Source organism: Leuciscus leuciscus (assembly GCF_965113295.1).
Source record: "Leuciscus leuciscus genome assembly, chromosome: 3".
Taxonomy (NCBI): Eukaryota; Metazoa; Chordata; class Actinopteri; order Cypriniformes; family Leuciscidae; genus Leuciscus; species Leuciscus leuciscus.
Genome location: NC_138727.1, coordinates 66892806 through 66907785, shown reverse-complemented (window position 1 = coordinate 66907785; position 14980 = coordinate 66892806). Strand labels below are relative to the sequence as shown.

Below are 14980 nucleotides of genomic sequence, written 5' to 3'. Positions count from 1 at the left end.
CCTGAGATTGTAATCTCAAAATCTGAAGGTTTGCCAGATCCCTGCTATTGTGGCAAGTGTGCACACAGGAATGGGTGTTGTTGTGTATTGAGGTGACGTCATCAACGTCATTACGTACAAAGTGGAGATAAAGGACGGATGAAGTTAAATCTGGTGTCTGTGTGGTTCGATCCGAAATATCTAGAAAGGTTACAACATTGGCGACGAGGATGTTGGAACAAGGACTCACTCGTTAGTTAAATCTGAAAGAGAGTTAGATGTGCGTCACAAGACTATTTTATCTCAGTTAACTGAAAAGTGGAGATAGGCGGCGCGCGTTAAAGATGGACGGTACTGTTGCCAAGTTCGACTGCTACAGTGATCCAGCCACGTTGGGTCCGCGGTGGACAAGACGGTTAAATGCATTTGAACTTTTTGCCGATGGAAAGGGTTTGATCCTGACTGACTTTTATTCATTTCCAGGATATGAATCCTTGATATCAACAATTCAATTTTCACTAGTTAAAATGGTAGTTATTGATATCAGGAATTAGATTTCTACTAGTAACAACATTCACTCGGTGACAGAGGAGGGCCAACACTGAACGCATACTTTGTGCCTCAGGTAAAAATGGCGTTTGCAAGACAGACGTTTTATCAGCTAAAGCAGAAACCGGGAGACCGTGCAACAGTTTACCACGTGTTTAAAGGCAAGCGGCAAAAGATAGTGATTTTGGAGCTGATAAAGACAATCAAATAAGGGATGCTGTTCTGAGTATGTGCGTAGAAAATTGCTGGAGGAAGGAACGGCTTTGACACTTGCTCGCACTCTAGAAATCGCAGCGCAGTGCGAACGTGTTGAACTGTTGCACATTTCTCCAGAGACGGAAGTGAAAGAGACCGTGAGTCTGGTGTCCACTGTCCAGAAAAGGAGTGAGAGATCAGAGAAAACGAATGCAATGTAGTAAAAGGTAGTGCTGATTCAAACAAATCCTGCTACAGATGCGGACTGACAGGTCATTTTGCATTAATGACTAATGAGTTTCGAAGCACAGAAAGAAACTGTTCAGAGCAGCTCCACTGAAGTCACTGACGCTAGGCTTCAACAGGGAAATGAACTGACGCTGCGTCAATGAGAAGGAGATCGAGTCAGCCGACCTGCTTTATGTAACTGATTCTGAACGAACTCGTCTTTGAGATGAACGTTTTTCTTAAAGCATTTTCAGTCAATAAAATGTTAATACAAAAGTAGGCTACATATTTGACCATTAATTTTTTGACATTATACGGGAAGCCGAGCTTCCCTTGCAGTCTTAAAGAAATCCCCACTGGAAATAGGCTACATAACGGTTTTGTAACTTTTAGGCTACATAATTTCGATTAGAAAATCCCTGACATTCTGATGTCAAATCATGTTTCAGAGAGATGGAATATCACTTTATAACGTCTCTTTAATGACTTTTTTCAGATGTTCATAGATCAACAGAGACGGATATCAAATTGATCCTTTTATTTTCACTTTTGACTTTCACTATCCAATTCTTTTTATGGGGGTTAACGTTTTTGTTCATTTCAGATTGATAGTAGCGTTTCATATGATCTTATAAACACATATAACAACATGACACGATATTAAACGACTGACTGAACTTACCGTGATATATTATCCTCTCTTCTTTAACGTCTTATCAGAACACACCTAGAAGTTGAACTCTGAGCTGCAGAGCCGCTGAAGGACCTTTAATGAGGGACTCTATTCAGTGCCCGATTAGAAAACACACATTCACTAGATTTGTCGCCTTAATTCTATGCAAATGACTCAATAAATCCCAATCAATTAATTTTGTAACTATGCAAATTAATTTTAAGTTATATGACATTTATTTTGGGTTTATGTGAGGATTGTTTTAAGTTCACTTAAATTAAAAGTTGTTATATTGTTGAAGCATAATAAATGTCAAAAAACCTGATAGCTTTCAATTACACTGTAATACTGAATGACTATAATGTTTAAAATGGGAGGGGGGATTAATCAAGACAGTAGCTCTATTAGTATCAGTGATCCTGGCCTTCATCCAAGTATTTAAAATATACCGTCTTTAAGTTATTTCTACATTAATTTGGAGATTAACTGTGAAATGATTACATTATAAAATAGTTAAACTTATAAAAACTTATATTAAAAACTTGTGTTTTTAATGTTAGCGAGTGCATTAAAACAAATCAAACATAATATTTTATTATTCGTCATCCCTGGGAGAAAACTGAGAAAAAAATAACATTTTAACATTTTCCTTAACATGAGGATCTACCAACAATAAACATTTACAAGGTGTTTTTAAAGGAATAACTGGGCTGACAGAAGTATATTCATTTCAAAGTCTTGCTTTTTTTAGTGTATGATAGTATATTTTAATTAACTGTGTGTTTCCATGTTGCTTAGTAAAGTTACATTCAGAAAACTAAAACAACAATGTTAGTCATTAAAACATCAACTTCAAATCCTCAGGGCTGAACGAGCCTGATTCCCAGCATGCCGGATGTTGATAGCCGGATAAACAGTGAGTTTGTAGAAGCTGATTTCAGGGAAGCTCTTCAGCGTGTTTCTTCTGATGGCTCTGGAAAACCCCTAAATAAGCGAAGCTCTCTCCGCAGACGGAGCACTGGTAGGGTCTCTCTCCCGTGTGGACTCGCTTGTGGACCTTCAGCACATCGGATCGAGCGAAGCTCTTCTCGCAGAGACAGCACTTGTACGGTCTCTCTCCCGTGTGGATCCTCTGGTGCTTCAGTAAGTGTGAGCTCTGGCTGAAGCTCTTCCCGCAGACGCAGCAGTCGTGAGGCTTTTCCCCCGTGTGCAGCTGCTGGTGGATCCGGTAATGGCGCGGGTCGGAGAAGCTCTTCCCGCAGGAGGAGCACAGGTACGGCCTCTCTCCGGTGTGAATCCGCTCATGGCACGTCAGATGAGAGCGCTGTCGGAAGCTCTTCTCGCAGTGTGTGCACTGGAACGGCCTCTCCTCGGTGTGTGTTCTGTGGTGTGTCTGCAGACAGCTGGAGTTGGTGAAGGTTTTCCCACACTCGCTGCACTGGAACGGCCTCTCCCCGGTGTGTGTGCGCACATGCTTCATCAGATGGGGCTTGTGACGGAAGCTCTTCCCGCAGTGAGGGCACTGATACGGCTTTTCCCCCGTGTGGATTCGCTTGTGAGCATCAAGATTCCCTTTGGATCTGAAACACTTGTCGCACTCGCCGCAGTGGAACGGCCTCTCCTCGGTGTGTGTTCTGTGGTGTGTCTGCAGACAGCTGGAGTTGGTGAAGGTTTTCCCACACTCGCTGCACTGGAACGGCCTCTCCCCGGTGTGCACGCGCACATGCTTCATCAGATGGGGTTTGTGACGGAAGCTCTTCTCGCAGTGAGGGCACTGATATGGCTTTTCCCCCGTGTGGATTCGCCTGTGAGCATCAAGATTCCCTTTGGATCTGAAACACTTGTCGCACTCGCCGCAGTGGAACGGCCTCTCTCCGGTGTGCGTCTTCATGTGAACTTTCAGACCTGAAGGGACGGGAAACAGCTTCCCACACGGCTGGCAGCGAAACTCCTGGTGCTGTTTAACACGGAGCCTCCGCTCCTCTGAGGAGGGACAGCTGCGTCTCGTACAGTCCTTCAGTTCGGCGTGTCTTCTCTCCTGTCTCGCTAGATGTCCCCGTGAGCTCATGGTTTTCCCGCAGGAGAAACTCTTGTCCGTCGGCTGATCTCTCGATTCAGAAGATGAACCTCCATTCTCATCTGAAGGGAATAACATGGCAATACAATTTCAAACTTTAAAATATAATGTATCCGCCAGGAATCACATATAAATTCTGTATATTTTAGGCTAAAAAACTATATATTGTGGCCATGAATTAAGAATTCATTCCCATGACGTAATTTGTTCCCTTGTTTTGGTAAACTGTGGACACACTGTCTAAAAAACAATGGAAACATGATTACAAAATGGCCATGATTTACTAAAACAAGGGTATGAACTCTTAATCTGTGGGTATCGATCGTGATATTATTAATTGTAAAGCCTGTAAGTTAATTAAACGGACTCATGCCGGCACATGCCACCTATTTCACCACATTTATAATGTACTTTTATAGCATTATTACAACCGCTAAATATGTCATGACTTAATAATACAGTAGCACTTTCCAATTCGGTTGCATTTGTTAACATTAGTTAACTACAATAGTTAACATGAACTATAATTTATACAGCTTTTATTTATGCTAATTTAAAGATACATTTTTTTTATTTATTAAAATTTTTACATTAACAAAAGGTTAATAAATGTTGTAAAAATATATTGCTTCTTGTTAGTTCATGTTTATTCCTTAACAAACGAGTTCTTGTTTTAAAGTGTTACCAATATTCATTACCATAATATATGAAAATAATCTATTTTATTATTAATAATCTATTTTTGGCCAAATCATGCAGTCCTACAAACAGGGACAGCAAACCTGGAGCTCTTAAAGATCGGGTTATGCTGATGGGAAGTTCGGATCATTTTACTGACTCGGATCTTTGAATCTCGTTCATCAAAATGAACGAATCTTTTTCCGGGTCATTTCGTTCATTTTAGCAGAATGTATTTAAAACAGCCAAATTCCCCAAACACATCAAATGTGGATCGCATTTAGAATAACAAAATATTGCAATGCAAGGAAAAGGGCCAAATTATGAGAAACAGAAACGACTAATTCATTTCTCTGGGTCTCGCCTCCCGATCGGAGTCGTTCGTTCATCCCGTGATCCTCATGAACTGCAGTCTGTAGTGCCGGATACAGACGTGATTAGTTCATCTCCAGGGTCTTCGGGTTCGAGTCGCTCGGTTTTATGTCACGTAACTGCATGTTGTTATTAGGCTATATATAGGTATCCTTATCAAAGTGATCATAGATAAAGTTTAAAGCATTACCAACTCATACAGTATCACATTCATACATTCATATGGAAAACAACCATCATGACAGAAATTCAAAAAATTATAAATTGAGAGAAATAAAAAAGCTATAATTTGAGACCAAAAACGCAGCATGCAACTGTTAAAATAACTGACTACGCACTTGTTTATGAGAACGTTTGGGAATTATTAACTCATTTATGTGTCCAGACTCCAGCGCTGTCACATCACGTCACATGACAAAAGACTCAGACCCGAAGACTCGATGAGCTTATGATTTCTCTCTCCGGTACTGAACCTACAGTGCTTAGCATAAGAGAACACACCCATGCTAAAGTGGACTAAAAAGAGGAATAAAACAATCATCTTTTGGAAATTGATCTTAATGCCTTAATTAAAAAAATGAGGAAAACTCCAACCTTTAAGGACACCAGTTTTCTTTGTGAATGAATAATGCTATCACAAGTAGCAGTCACGTAATTTACTAGTACTGTTTTGTAACTTCATGGCTTACTAATGTACGCTGCGTGATCGTAGTTTCTTTTGCGCTTTATTTACATTCAAGTGATAAACAGGGTGTGTCTACGAGCACAGTGACGTCTGACAGGACAGGAAAGTTGAATAACGTTAGCATAATGACACTGACGTAGCCTGACAGCATCTCATCTGACAGCAGACAGTAAGACTCTCAGAGTGATGAGGGGTCGGCTCCTAAAGAGTGGCCTCTGACAGAAAACTCAACCGCTTTTACGCACATCCTTCAAAATAAAAGTCTTGCATCAGAAAAACAGAATTTGTTGTTGTTTCTTTGACTGCACACTCCGAGACCCACTTGTGTGGAATATTTAGGCACAATAGTCAATTTAGACTATTTTTGCTTTATTTCATCAATGAAAATGTAAAAATTATAGTATAATTTCATCAGTAATCACATTACAGTTACTGATAGCAGAGACAGATTACCAAAACAATAGTGAATGCTAAAGGACATTGTCTTTTTGTGAATTGGGGAACTTTCAGGTAAACTGTTTATTTTCCATCCAAGTATGTTTAATTTCTTAAAAAGGTTCCCTAAATTAATGTTACAACCCATTAGTTTGATGTTTTCAGCTTTGCAGATATGGCTTCTGGTAGAATCAGCGATTACTTTAAGCGAGGAGGATAAGAATGAGTGCAGGTGCAGACACAAGCTGAGGATTACAAGCAGTTACAAAGTAATAATTCACGTTACTGATGTTATGAATAACATGATTACTTCATACAATTAAATAAAATTGATGTGAATATTCTAATTAAAATTACTTGGACTGAAAATATAGTTTTCATATAGTTTTTTGGGGCCAACGAGCTAGCCTCGTACTCCAGTGACGGAGCCGCAGTGATGATTGGTGAGTTGCCTCTTTTGCTTTTACCTTTAGTTTAGGTATTTGATGAGATTGTTAAAGTGATCATTTTTAATTCCTTTAGGGAGAAAAACTGGAGTCGGAACGCGGCTCCAGGACTTTTATTATTAGAGCTATTCACAGAAATGGACATTTTCCCCCAAAATAAAACACTCAACTGGTTTCCGTCAAAAGCTCAAGGGTTTATCTCTTGCAGGGGTTCACAGTAGGGCAAAAGTATTGTAATTTCCCTACTGTAGCATTAGATAATATACCTATGAAAAAGTAATTTTCATTTATTTTACAGTGCATTTGTTTTACAATATATGGCTATTATTGACATAGGAATAATAATATTAAATTATTATTATTATTTTCTACTTCCTAAAACACCAGTGTGAATGTAATGTAGACTAAAACACTAAATCATAACTAAAGAGAGGGTTTAGTTTCCTCTAGAGTTCAGGTAAAGTCAGTGCACTTTTCTGTGTTTAATTTGCACACTGAACATGAGATGGAGATCTTAGTGTTCAACTCTCACAACGCACCAGATTAATACATTTATCTTAAGATGTATTTGATAACGTCCACCAAACACAGTCTCACAAAATCCCATGTATGACAAATCATGTGTTGATTTGTCAAGATAAACACTAAGTTTCTTAATGTTCTAATGGGTTTTTTTTTTTTTTAAGGTTAAAAGACACAACAGACTAAAGAAGAGGCACTGGGATGTGTGTTGCACAGTTGCCATCGATGGACCAGATCAGGAGGCCTCGGACTACAGAGAATGCATGAAGAGGTTTTATAAGATGAGAAACCGGAGGCTGAGATGTTCTGCTTCTGGTTGTGCACTGTGTAGTTGATACTGAACTCTCGTTTCACAGTGAAACTCAACGAGCGAGCGCCATTCTTACTGTCGTTTTCAACAACGCATTTCTCTTCAGGGAAAAGCAATCAAGGAAAACATGCCTAGAGCTCCTTCTAGTGGTCATTATATATATAAAAAGGCACACTACATGAAAGGTCATTTTCTTAGTTAGCTGTGAAGTTTTGAAAAGTTTTCTTAATGTTTTCATTATTTAAGTCAGGTTAGTAACCAGACTCAAAGTGCACCAGATTAATGAATATATCTTTAAAATGTACTAAATGTCCTTCCGGGGGTGCATGACCCCCGACCCCCCGAAAGGTACCGAGGTCCACCCACTAAAATACTGTGGGAAACACAGTCGGCTATATGATGGTCTACGAAAAATACTAATTTGATGGGGCTTTTACCACCTCCGCCTGGTTTTGAGCCAGGAAAACCCCTGAATGTGATGATGTGGGGATATTTTAATTCCAAAGGCCAAAAGAACTTTATCCGGATGCATAGTATCCTGGATCCATGAAATAACTGGCCTTTAAAAATAAAAATCTGCCTGTCTCAACATAGGGGTGTCCTGACTAATGCACCCTTGTATGTTAAGGAAGAACATTTATTTATTTACGAAACATTATTCATTACGGATTATGGCATTTAGGTCAATTTCCAGTTGCCCTTTAGCATGGGTGTGTTCACTTATGCTAAGCACTGTATGAGTCAAATTAAAGATTTGTTCAAAATTATTCACTAATCCCATCACTAACAGAGGTTCAGCTCCACGTCCAACGAAGGGCATTCAAGTGTCAGGAAAAGCAACAAAAGGTAGAAAGAAAGGAAGAAACACACCAGCAGGAGGAAACTCATCATCATCCTCCTCATCCTCATCCTCCTCCTCCTCCTCCTCCTCCTGGCTCTGCTGTTGTTCCTCTGCTGTGGCTTCTCCTCCTCGTCTCTGGATCATGTTCCTGCAGTCCTCCAGTTTGACGGAGCACATCTTCATCTGCTGTTCTCCAGCGTTACAGTCAGAGGTTTGATCAGCGGACCCATGATCCTGAGCATCAGTGTAACACAGTAAAGTGAGGCTGAGCTCTGAGTCCTGTGTGTCTCTGGATCTCCAGACTGAATCCTGAGCTTCTGTCCCATCAGTCACACACACTGAAACCTCCTCCAGATGCTGACAAACACATCATAGATCAACACAGATAAACAACGACCTGCTGATATTAAGGGTTAAGACTGAGCTGCTCAAACCTCTCCGCTGGGGTGTTCTCCTCTGTCTCTCAGCTTCGCCTCCAGTGACGACACCTCTTTCTTCAGCTGACAGATCTCAGTGATGAGGTCCTCAATGTCCAGCATGGACAGATCCGTCCCTACTGATTTACAGCAGATCACATCCATCTGCACATCTGAAGACAAACATCATCATCATTACAACACACAAACTCAAAATGAGAGCAGAAATGATCTGATAATAAATAAAATGACTTTATATTTCAAATAAATGCTGTACTTTTGAACTTTCTATTCTATGAAGAATCGTGAAAAATAAAATGCATCACCGTTTCCACAAAAATATGAACTGTTTTCAACACTGATAATAAAAATTCTATAAATGCTTCTTGAGCATCAACTCATCATATTAGAATGATTTGTGAAGGATCATGTGACACTGAAGACTGGAGTAATGATGCTGAACATTCAGCTTTGATCACAGGAATAAATTACACTTCACTATATATTCACATAGAAAATATCACAGAATAATATTACACTGTTTTACTGTATTTCTGATCAAATAAATGAGCAGAAGAGACTCTCTCAGAAACATTAACAAATCTTAATCATTCCAAACGTCTGACCTACAGTGGGGCATGTTGTCACAACCGCAGCTAACTAGAGAAGAACACTATCTAGAGTAACAAGAAAGTAATCTTCCACAATGTATGCATGTAAAATCTGTCATTTAATTCCTATCAGCAATAATTTACACCGTAATACAGCAGAGAATCAAGAGCAGTTCATGAAACAGGAAAAGTAACAAAAAGGATTGAAGGAAACGGTATAAAAAGACGGCAGAGTGTGTGAGAAGTGGAGTTAATGTTCGAGATCAAGGTCCCGCTTCTGTCTTTAATCCGAGGACTAATCGCAGGCAAGCCAGTCGAGTCGACAGCCGTCCGTCTCCAGTGCGGGTTTAGCTGACGGACACGAGGGATCGGGAGGATCCCGGGTCGAATCCGAGCCATTGGACGCCGGAGCGGCCGGACAGTCCGTAACGAAGTCCTGCTGTCCGGAAGCGTTCGAGTTGAGCGGGAAAATCCCACAGGCTTTGAACCCCGCCGTGATGTTGTCCGCAGTGGCGGCCTGTGGCAGCGCCGTCGCCACGATCCCCGGGATGTGATGGATCGTGACGCTCCTGCCCGGGCTTCCCAGCATCCAGCTGTCGATGGCCGCGTTGATGCACTTCTGGAACGGGCCGCAAACCGAGCGTTCGAGGTGCGGCGGGAAGGACAGCGCGACCACGCCGTTAGCTTTAGCGAAGTTGAGGGCGTCGATGGACAGGTGCGACACGTGGACGTCCATGAGCAGGAGGCAGGGTTTATCCGGGGAGCATCCGGTCTGCCGCACCAAATGCTGCAAGAAGTGTAGGAACTGCTCCTCCCGCATCCACCCGCTGATGTGCGCGCCGCCGGAGCTCCCCGAGGGCGAGCCTGTGAGGAAGTGCTCCCGAAACTGCACCCGGGGGAAGACGAAGTAGGGCGGGATCACGGCGCCGCTGGCAGAGACGGTGCCGGCCACGCTCACGAGGGGCCCGCGGTCGGGACACGTCACGGATGATCCCGTCTGCCTCCGGGACACCACTCGATCCGGCCTCGGAGCCGTCGTGATCCCCGTTTCCTCCATCACCCAGATGTCCTCGGGCTTGAAGCAGTGGCGCTCCATCAGCACCTTCAGCTTCACGTAAAACATCTCTTTGTTAAAGACGCCCGCTAGACTCGCCGGCTCCGGCGTCCTGATGGACAGCAGCGGGTGCCGCTTTATAAACGCGGCGAACCAGTCAGCGCTGGCCTGTTTGTTCTCCCGCCACGACGGGGGCGTTTGCAGCTGCTGGCCTTTAGCGAGCTGGTACGCGAGCTTCCGGATGGCCTTCGGCGGGAGCGAGTGATAAACGTCGGACGCCATTAGCACGTAGGAGACCAGCTCCGCCTCCAGCTCCGCGCTGAAGACCTGTCTGGCGCCGATGAAGCCCACGGGGCAGCTGGGATGCTCCGCGCTTCCCTCCACCTCCTCGCGCGGGATCTTGGTGCAGTAGCGGGCAAGCGTGCGGTAGTTGATCCCGAACTCCTCCGCGGCTCCTCGGATGGTCTTCTTGAACACCAGCACCTGCCGGACGGCCTTCAGCATGGTCTCCGGCGCCGTACTCGCTCGGGTCGTCTTCCTTTTATACGTTCTCACCATGATAGTGCTGGAAAAGGAACAAACACAAATACATTTTGGGGATTAATTAATAACAAATTACAAATTAAATATACTCGACTTTAAAAAAAAAAAAAGTTTAAAAACTACTTCATAATTCCTTACATAGTGACTTTATCCGAGTAAGACATAGGGCTGTGCGATTAATCGTATATGATTTTCGATTTCGGCTTCCGACGATTATGAAAACAAGATAATCGAGATAAAGTGATTATTGTGCCACTTTTCCTTCACAGCATTATTAAAAGCGCATTTAGCCGCAAAAGAGACGTTGTTCCCCAGGCGGCTTTATAAAGGTGACCTGACTTATGGCGCTTTTCCATTACCAGTACCAGCTCTACTCGGCTCGGCTCGCTTTTCGCTCCATTTTCCATTGCAGATAGTACCTCCACAATAGTACCTGGTCGTCATAGCGACGCTATGGAAACTGCCGTGACTTAATCTTTTACGCGAGACGCGCGAGACACACCCGCTACCCACACACACAGGACAATGGAGGAAATCGAGTGTATGCTGTTTTTGGATGTTTTTGTTTTTGCTGTTTTTTATTCAGGATACTCCGTCTGGCGCGTGCAATGATGACGCAGTGAATAGTGACGATTCTCTCTGACCAATCAGCAGTCTGCCGTGTTTTCACGTCACATTTTAGTATCACCTCAGCTCGCTCAGAACCTCGCCGGAGGTGGTACGAAAAAAAGTACCTGGAAGCAGGTACAGGTACAATTTTTACACAGTGGAAAACCAAACAGAGCCGAGTCGAGGCGAGGCGAGGCGAGCTGGTACTGTGTAGTGGAAAAGCGCCATTAAACACGTACACACAAAATGTATTTTTGGAGAGTATTCGAGTAAACAGTCAGTTATGTCTGGTGTGTCAGTATATTGGATCTGTGCATTAGCTCTTAAAGGGACAGCAGCCTAATAAACCTGCTGCCGTCCGTCATTAATCATAACTAAACAACACATGACGAATGAACATCACTCACTTAATTTTAATATATTAATAATAATATTAATATATATGTAATGTGTACAGTAAGACTATGCAGTGTTGTTTTACATGTGATTAAAGTTTTTGTTGTATCTGAATACCACTGTTAGCACATCTCCTGAAAAACTTAAAACCCTATATTTATATTTTCATTTCGTTGTATTGATTTGTAATTAGTTGCTTTGTTCTTATTGTATTGCTGAAAGTTTACTTGTCTTATTGCATTTTAAGGACCTTTTCTTACATTAGTTAACCTTTTTATCATGAAATAAGACTTATCATATATGATTTCATTAGGGGTCGACCGATTAATCGGTCGGATGATTAATCGCCTGTTCTTTTGCATTTTTTAACACAATCGGCATCAGCCAATATCCAGTATATCAAGCCGATTATTAGGCGGGCGCATCTGTGGGCAGCCTAGTGTTGTTGTTGTTGTGGAACACGTGTTCGACGCACGCTGCGCCTAGAGTCATTCTCCAGCAGAGTGAGCAGACCTCATCCAGTGCCTAAGGAAGGAGCTAAGTTCCTTGGAGAAAACTCCTTTATATTTAATTAAAACCTTTTGATATGTTACTGCCAACTTCGAGGAAAATATGAATAGGCGACATGACGTTCGGCTACTTTGGATATTGATAGCGTAGTTGAGGTTGCATTAGCACAGCAGAAGGGTTGCTATCATGTCACAATAAGTAAGCAAGAATTTTGCAATTACAGACAGAGAATCTGATACTTTTATTTGTTCTGTTTGAGTGTCTTATATTTGAAAGGGTTGTCACTCAATGCAGAGAAATAAGTAATAAAAAAGTGGCCATAGGTTAGTGAAGGACTGGCTTTGCTAGCGTTGTCGCTAGGGTTGGGTAGCTACAGACAGACCCGGTGCTAATACGGCACTGGTGCCTTAACGACCGTTATTTACCGGACCGAATATCAATGCGGATTTCTGTGCTTCATTTCGGTGCTACTGTTATGCCTGTGCTTCTCTTGGATGCTCTGAAAACGGACGTTAGAAACGTGACGCTAGTCAGCAGTTAACTTTAGCGTTTAAAATGCTGGCCAAACAGTGTAATGTGTGACTGAATTTCACTGTAGACTAGGGGAACGGTACATGTATTCGTATTGAACCGAAACGGTACGGCGTCACGGTTCGGTGTATAAATTTACACGGAGAATACATGGTATAAAAATAAATAAAACTCGCGTGCAAATTAATGAATGTAATGCGAAACTCCTGTTAGATACGCGGGTTCTTTGGGGACACCTAATCTGTAGCCCCGCCTTAGCTCTGAAGCAGGCTGCGATGTAAAGATTGCAATGCTGGAATATGGTGTGTGTGAGAGAGAGGGAGAGGGAGACTCGGGAGAGGGAGAGAGGGGCGTGGGCGCGATCGAAAAGTCGCTTGTGTTTAAAGTCGCAAAGTGTTTACTTATATATGTGTGTGTGTGTGTGTGTGTGTGTGTGTGTGAGGCGCAGATGCGATCGAACAGTGGAAACATAAAAACATACTCCGTCATTTTTTTTATACAAGACATCATTCAAACTGCAAAGTGTTTAAGTTACTGTTAATTAAAATTAAGGAAAACAAATATATTAATCTGAAATGTAGCAAATTAATTTTCAATTCATTCAGGTACAATCACCAAACATATCTCAAGGTCACAACAAGTGCAGATTGGTCAAGTGTTCACTAAATGTTTTTGTTGAGAAATCTTGTCTATCTTAAGTAATTATTTGTGTTACATTTTATCTTTCAAATAGAGGTTAAAAACAAGCACATAATCGGCCAAATATCGGCCAAAATAAATCGGCAGCATTAATCGGCCATCGGCCGACCCGGATTTCAAAAGATCGGCATCGGCATCGGCCTGAAAAAAACCCATATCGGTCGACCTCTAGATATCATATCACCCACCAATAAGCGCGTTGAATAATCGTAATTACAATAATGACCAGTAATAATCGTGGTTATGATTTGTGCAGACTTCGATAGCAGTGCTGTTTCTTCTGTGCAATAACAATAATAATAGTGCAGATGTCTGACCTTCGGGTGAGCAGCTTCTGTGTCCGTCAGTCTTCAGCGTCGTCACGTGACCCCGGTCCTGCCGCCACTTAACAGACACAACGAAAACCAGTTCAACCCAGTCCGCAGAGGACTTAACCTGCCACTAACTAGCGCTAGCTATGCTAGTCCACAGCAGGGGTAAAGACAAGTACCATAATGCCAAGTACATTTACATGATTACATCTGCAAAAAGAGATGTCAAATATTAGTGAATATTAACTTACAAGTTAAATCCCAGCTAAAATAAAAAATAATTGTGGCAACATTGATGTGCAATGTTTCCAAACTGTTAGAATATTCTTTAAAAAGGTTACGTTTATAATGTTAACAACATCCTCATTCCCTTATTTTTTACCCACATAACATTCTTTGAACATGTATTTGTAATATTCTAAGCAAATTAACGTTAACAGCAAATATCAATAACAACAACTTTGTCTAAATTATGAGAACGTTCATCAACCACAAAGAACATAAGAGTTCTCTCAACGTTATGAGAACGTTTTCAAGTAAAAACATCATACTTTGTTCTGAGAATGGTTTCTCTTAATCACAAGAACATCAGTAATGTTGTAAGAATGTTATTTTTTAGAACATTTCATCTTAACATAGCATTTACAGAACGTAGTTAGAAACGTTCCCTGTTAGCTGGGGTTGTCACGTGACTTTTTAGGGGGGAAATACCCTTAACGTTACCATAAGAAACAAAGTTCAAACTTTCTGTAAAAAATTTACCTTCGTTACATAAATGAGTCTGGTCTAAATGTATGTCAGTGTGTTATAAGTTCACTTATTACCCAACACATGCAACTGTGCAAACATCAACAGACTCATTCACTGCACACACAAATACAAAAGCGCATTCATTCGGACTAAAGTTAATTTTGACTTAATCCTCATATCTGTCCGTGACAACTAGCCCCGGTCTCTTCTACAGTACCGCCTCGTTCATTTAACACATTTATGTTCAGTCGCTGGATTTAATAAGTTAATATGTGTGAGAAATTAAACGTGATACTCCCAGACTTCTCCTGAAACTGTGAATGAAACAGTCCGGTACAATAACAGCGAGAAGCGTGCATGAAGCGCTTCGTTTGCGGTCATTAAAGCACTAAAGTGGTAAAAACATCAATCATATTAGGAGATAATAAACAGATAAATAGAGTAAACACGCACCAGCGGAGCGTTGCAGCCGCGAGGACTCGGTCTTCCGCGGGGGTCATGAGGTCACAGCGCCCTCTGCTGCCCTGGAGGAACCGAAACTCACCGCTCATTCCCATTAT

At 41.8% G+C, this 14980-nt stretch overlaps 3 protein-coding genes across 3 annotated transcripts in view; all 3 read right to left on the bottom strand.

Moving 5' to 3' along the window:
• LOC309494163 (NACHT, LRR and PYD domains-containing protein 1 homolog) overlaps window positions 1–2139 on the bottom strand; it is a 266736-nt gene extending 264597 nt beyond the window's left edge. The window contains exon 1 of the mRNA XM_082163403.1: window positions 1634–2139. The gene's annotated coding sequence lies outside the window, so the exon portion shown is untranslated. The remainder of the gene's footprint in view (window positions 1–1633) is intronic.
• Window positions 2140–2348: 209 nt separating this feature from the next.
• LOC309494172 (uncharacterized protein) lies at window positions 2349–8968 on the bottom strand. The gene is made up of 3 exons (XM_082163422.1): window positions 8425–8968; window positions 8020–8347; window positions 2349–3763 (listed from the first exon to the last, which is right to left on the bottom strand). The coding sequence occupies exons 1-3, from the start codon at window positions 8569–8571 to the stop codon at window positions 2562–2564; spliced, it is 1677 nt and encodes a 558-aa protein (XP_082019548.1). The 5' UTR covers window positions 8572–8968; the 3' UTR covers window positions 2349–2561.
• Window positions 8969–9119: 151 nt separating this feature from the next.
• LOC309494174 (uncharacterized protein) lies at window positions 9120–14980 on the bottom strand. Its single transcript, XM_082163424.1, has 3 exons — window positions 14874–14980; window positions 13677–13743; window positions 9120–10636 (listed from the first exon to the last, which is right to left on the bottom strand). Exon 3 carries the CDS (start codon window positions 10627–10629, stop codon window positions 9313–9315), a length of 1317 nt encoding a protein of 438 aa, XP_082019550.1. The 5' UTR covers window positions 10630–10636; window positions 13677–13743; window positions 14874–14980; the 3' UTR covers window positions 9120–9312.

Coding starts and splice junctions, on each gene's coding strand:
- LOC309494174 (XM_082163424.1), bottom strand. CDS start 10,629: ATGGTGAGAACGTATAAAAGGAAGACGACCCGAGCGAGTACGGCGCCG.
- LOC309494172 (XM_082163422.1), bottom strand. CDS start 8,571: ATGGATGTGATCTGCTGTAAATCAGTAGGGACGGATCTGTCCATGCTG. Junction 8,348..8,424: donor GAGAACACCCCAGCGGAGAG/GTTTGAGCAGCT, acceptor TGTGTTTGTCAG/CATCTGGAGGAGGTTTCAGT. Junction 3,764..8,019: donor TGATGAGTTTCCTCCTGCTG/GTGTGTTTCTTC, acceptor TATTCCCTTCAG/ATGAGAATGGAGGTTCATCT.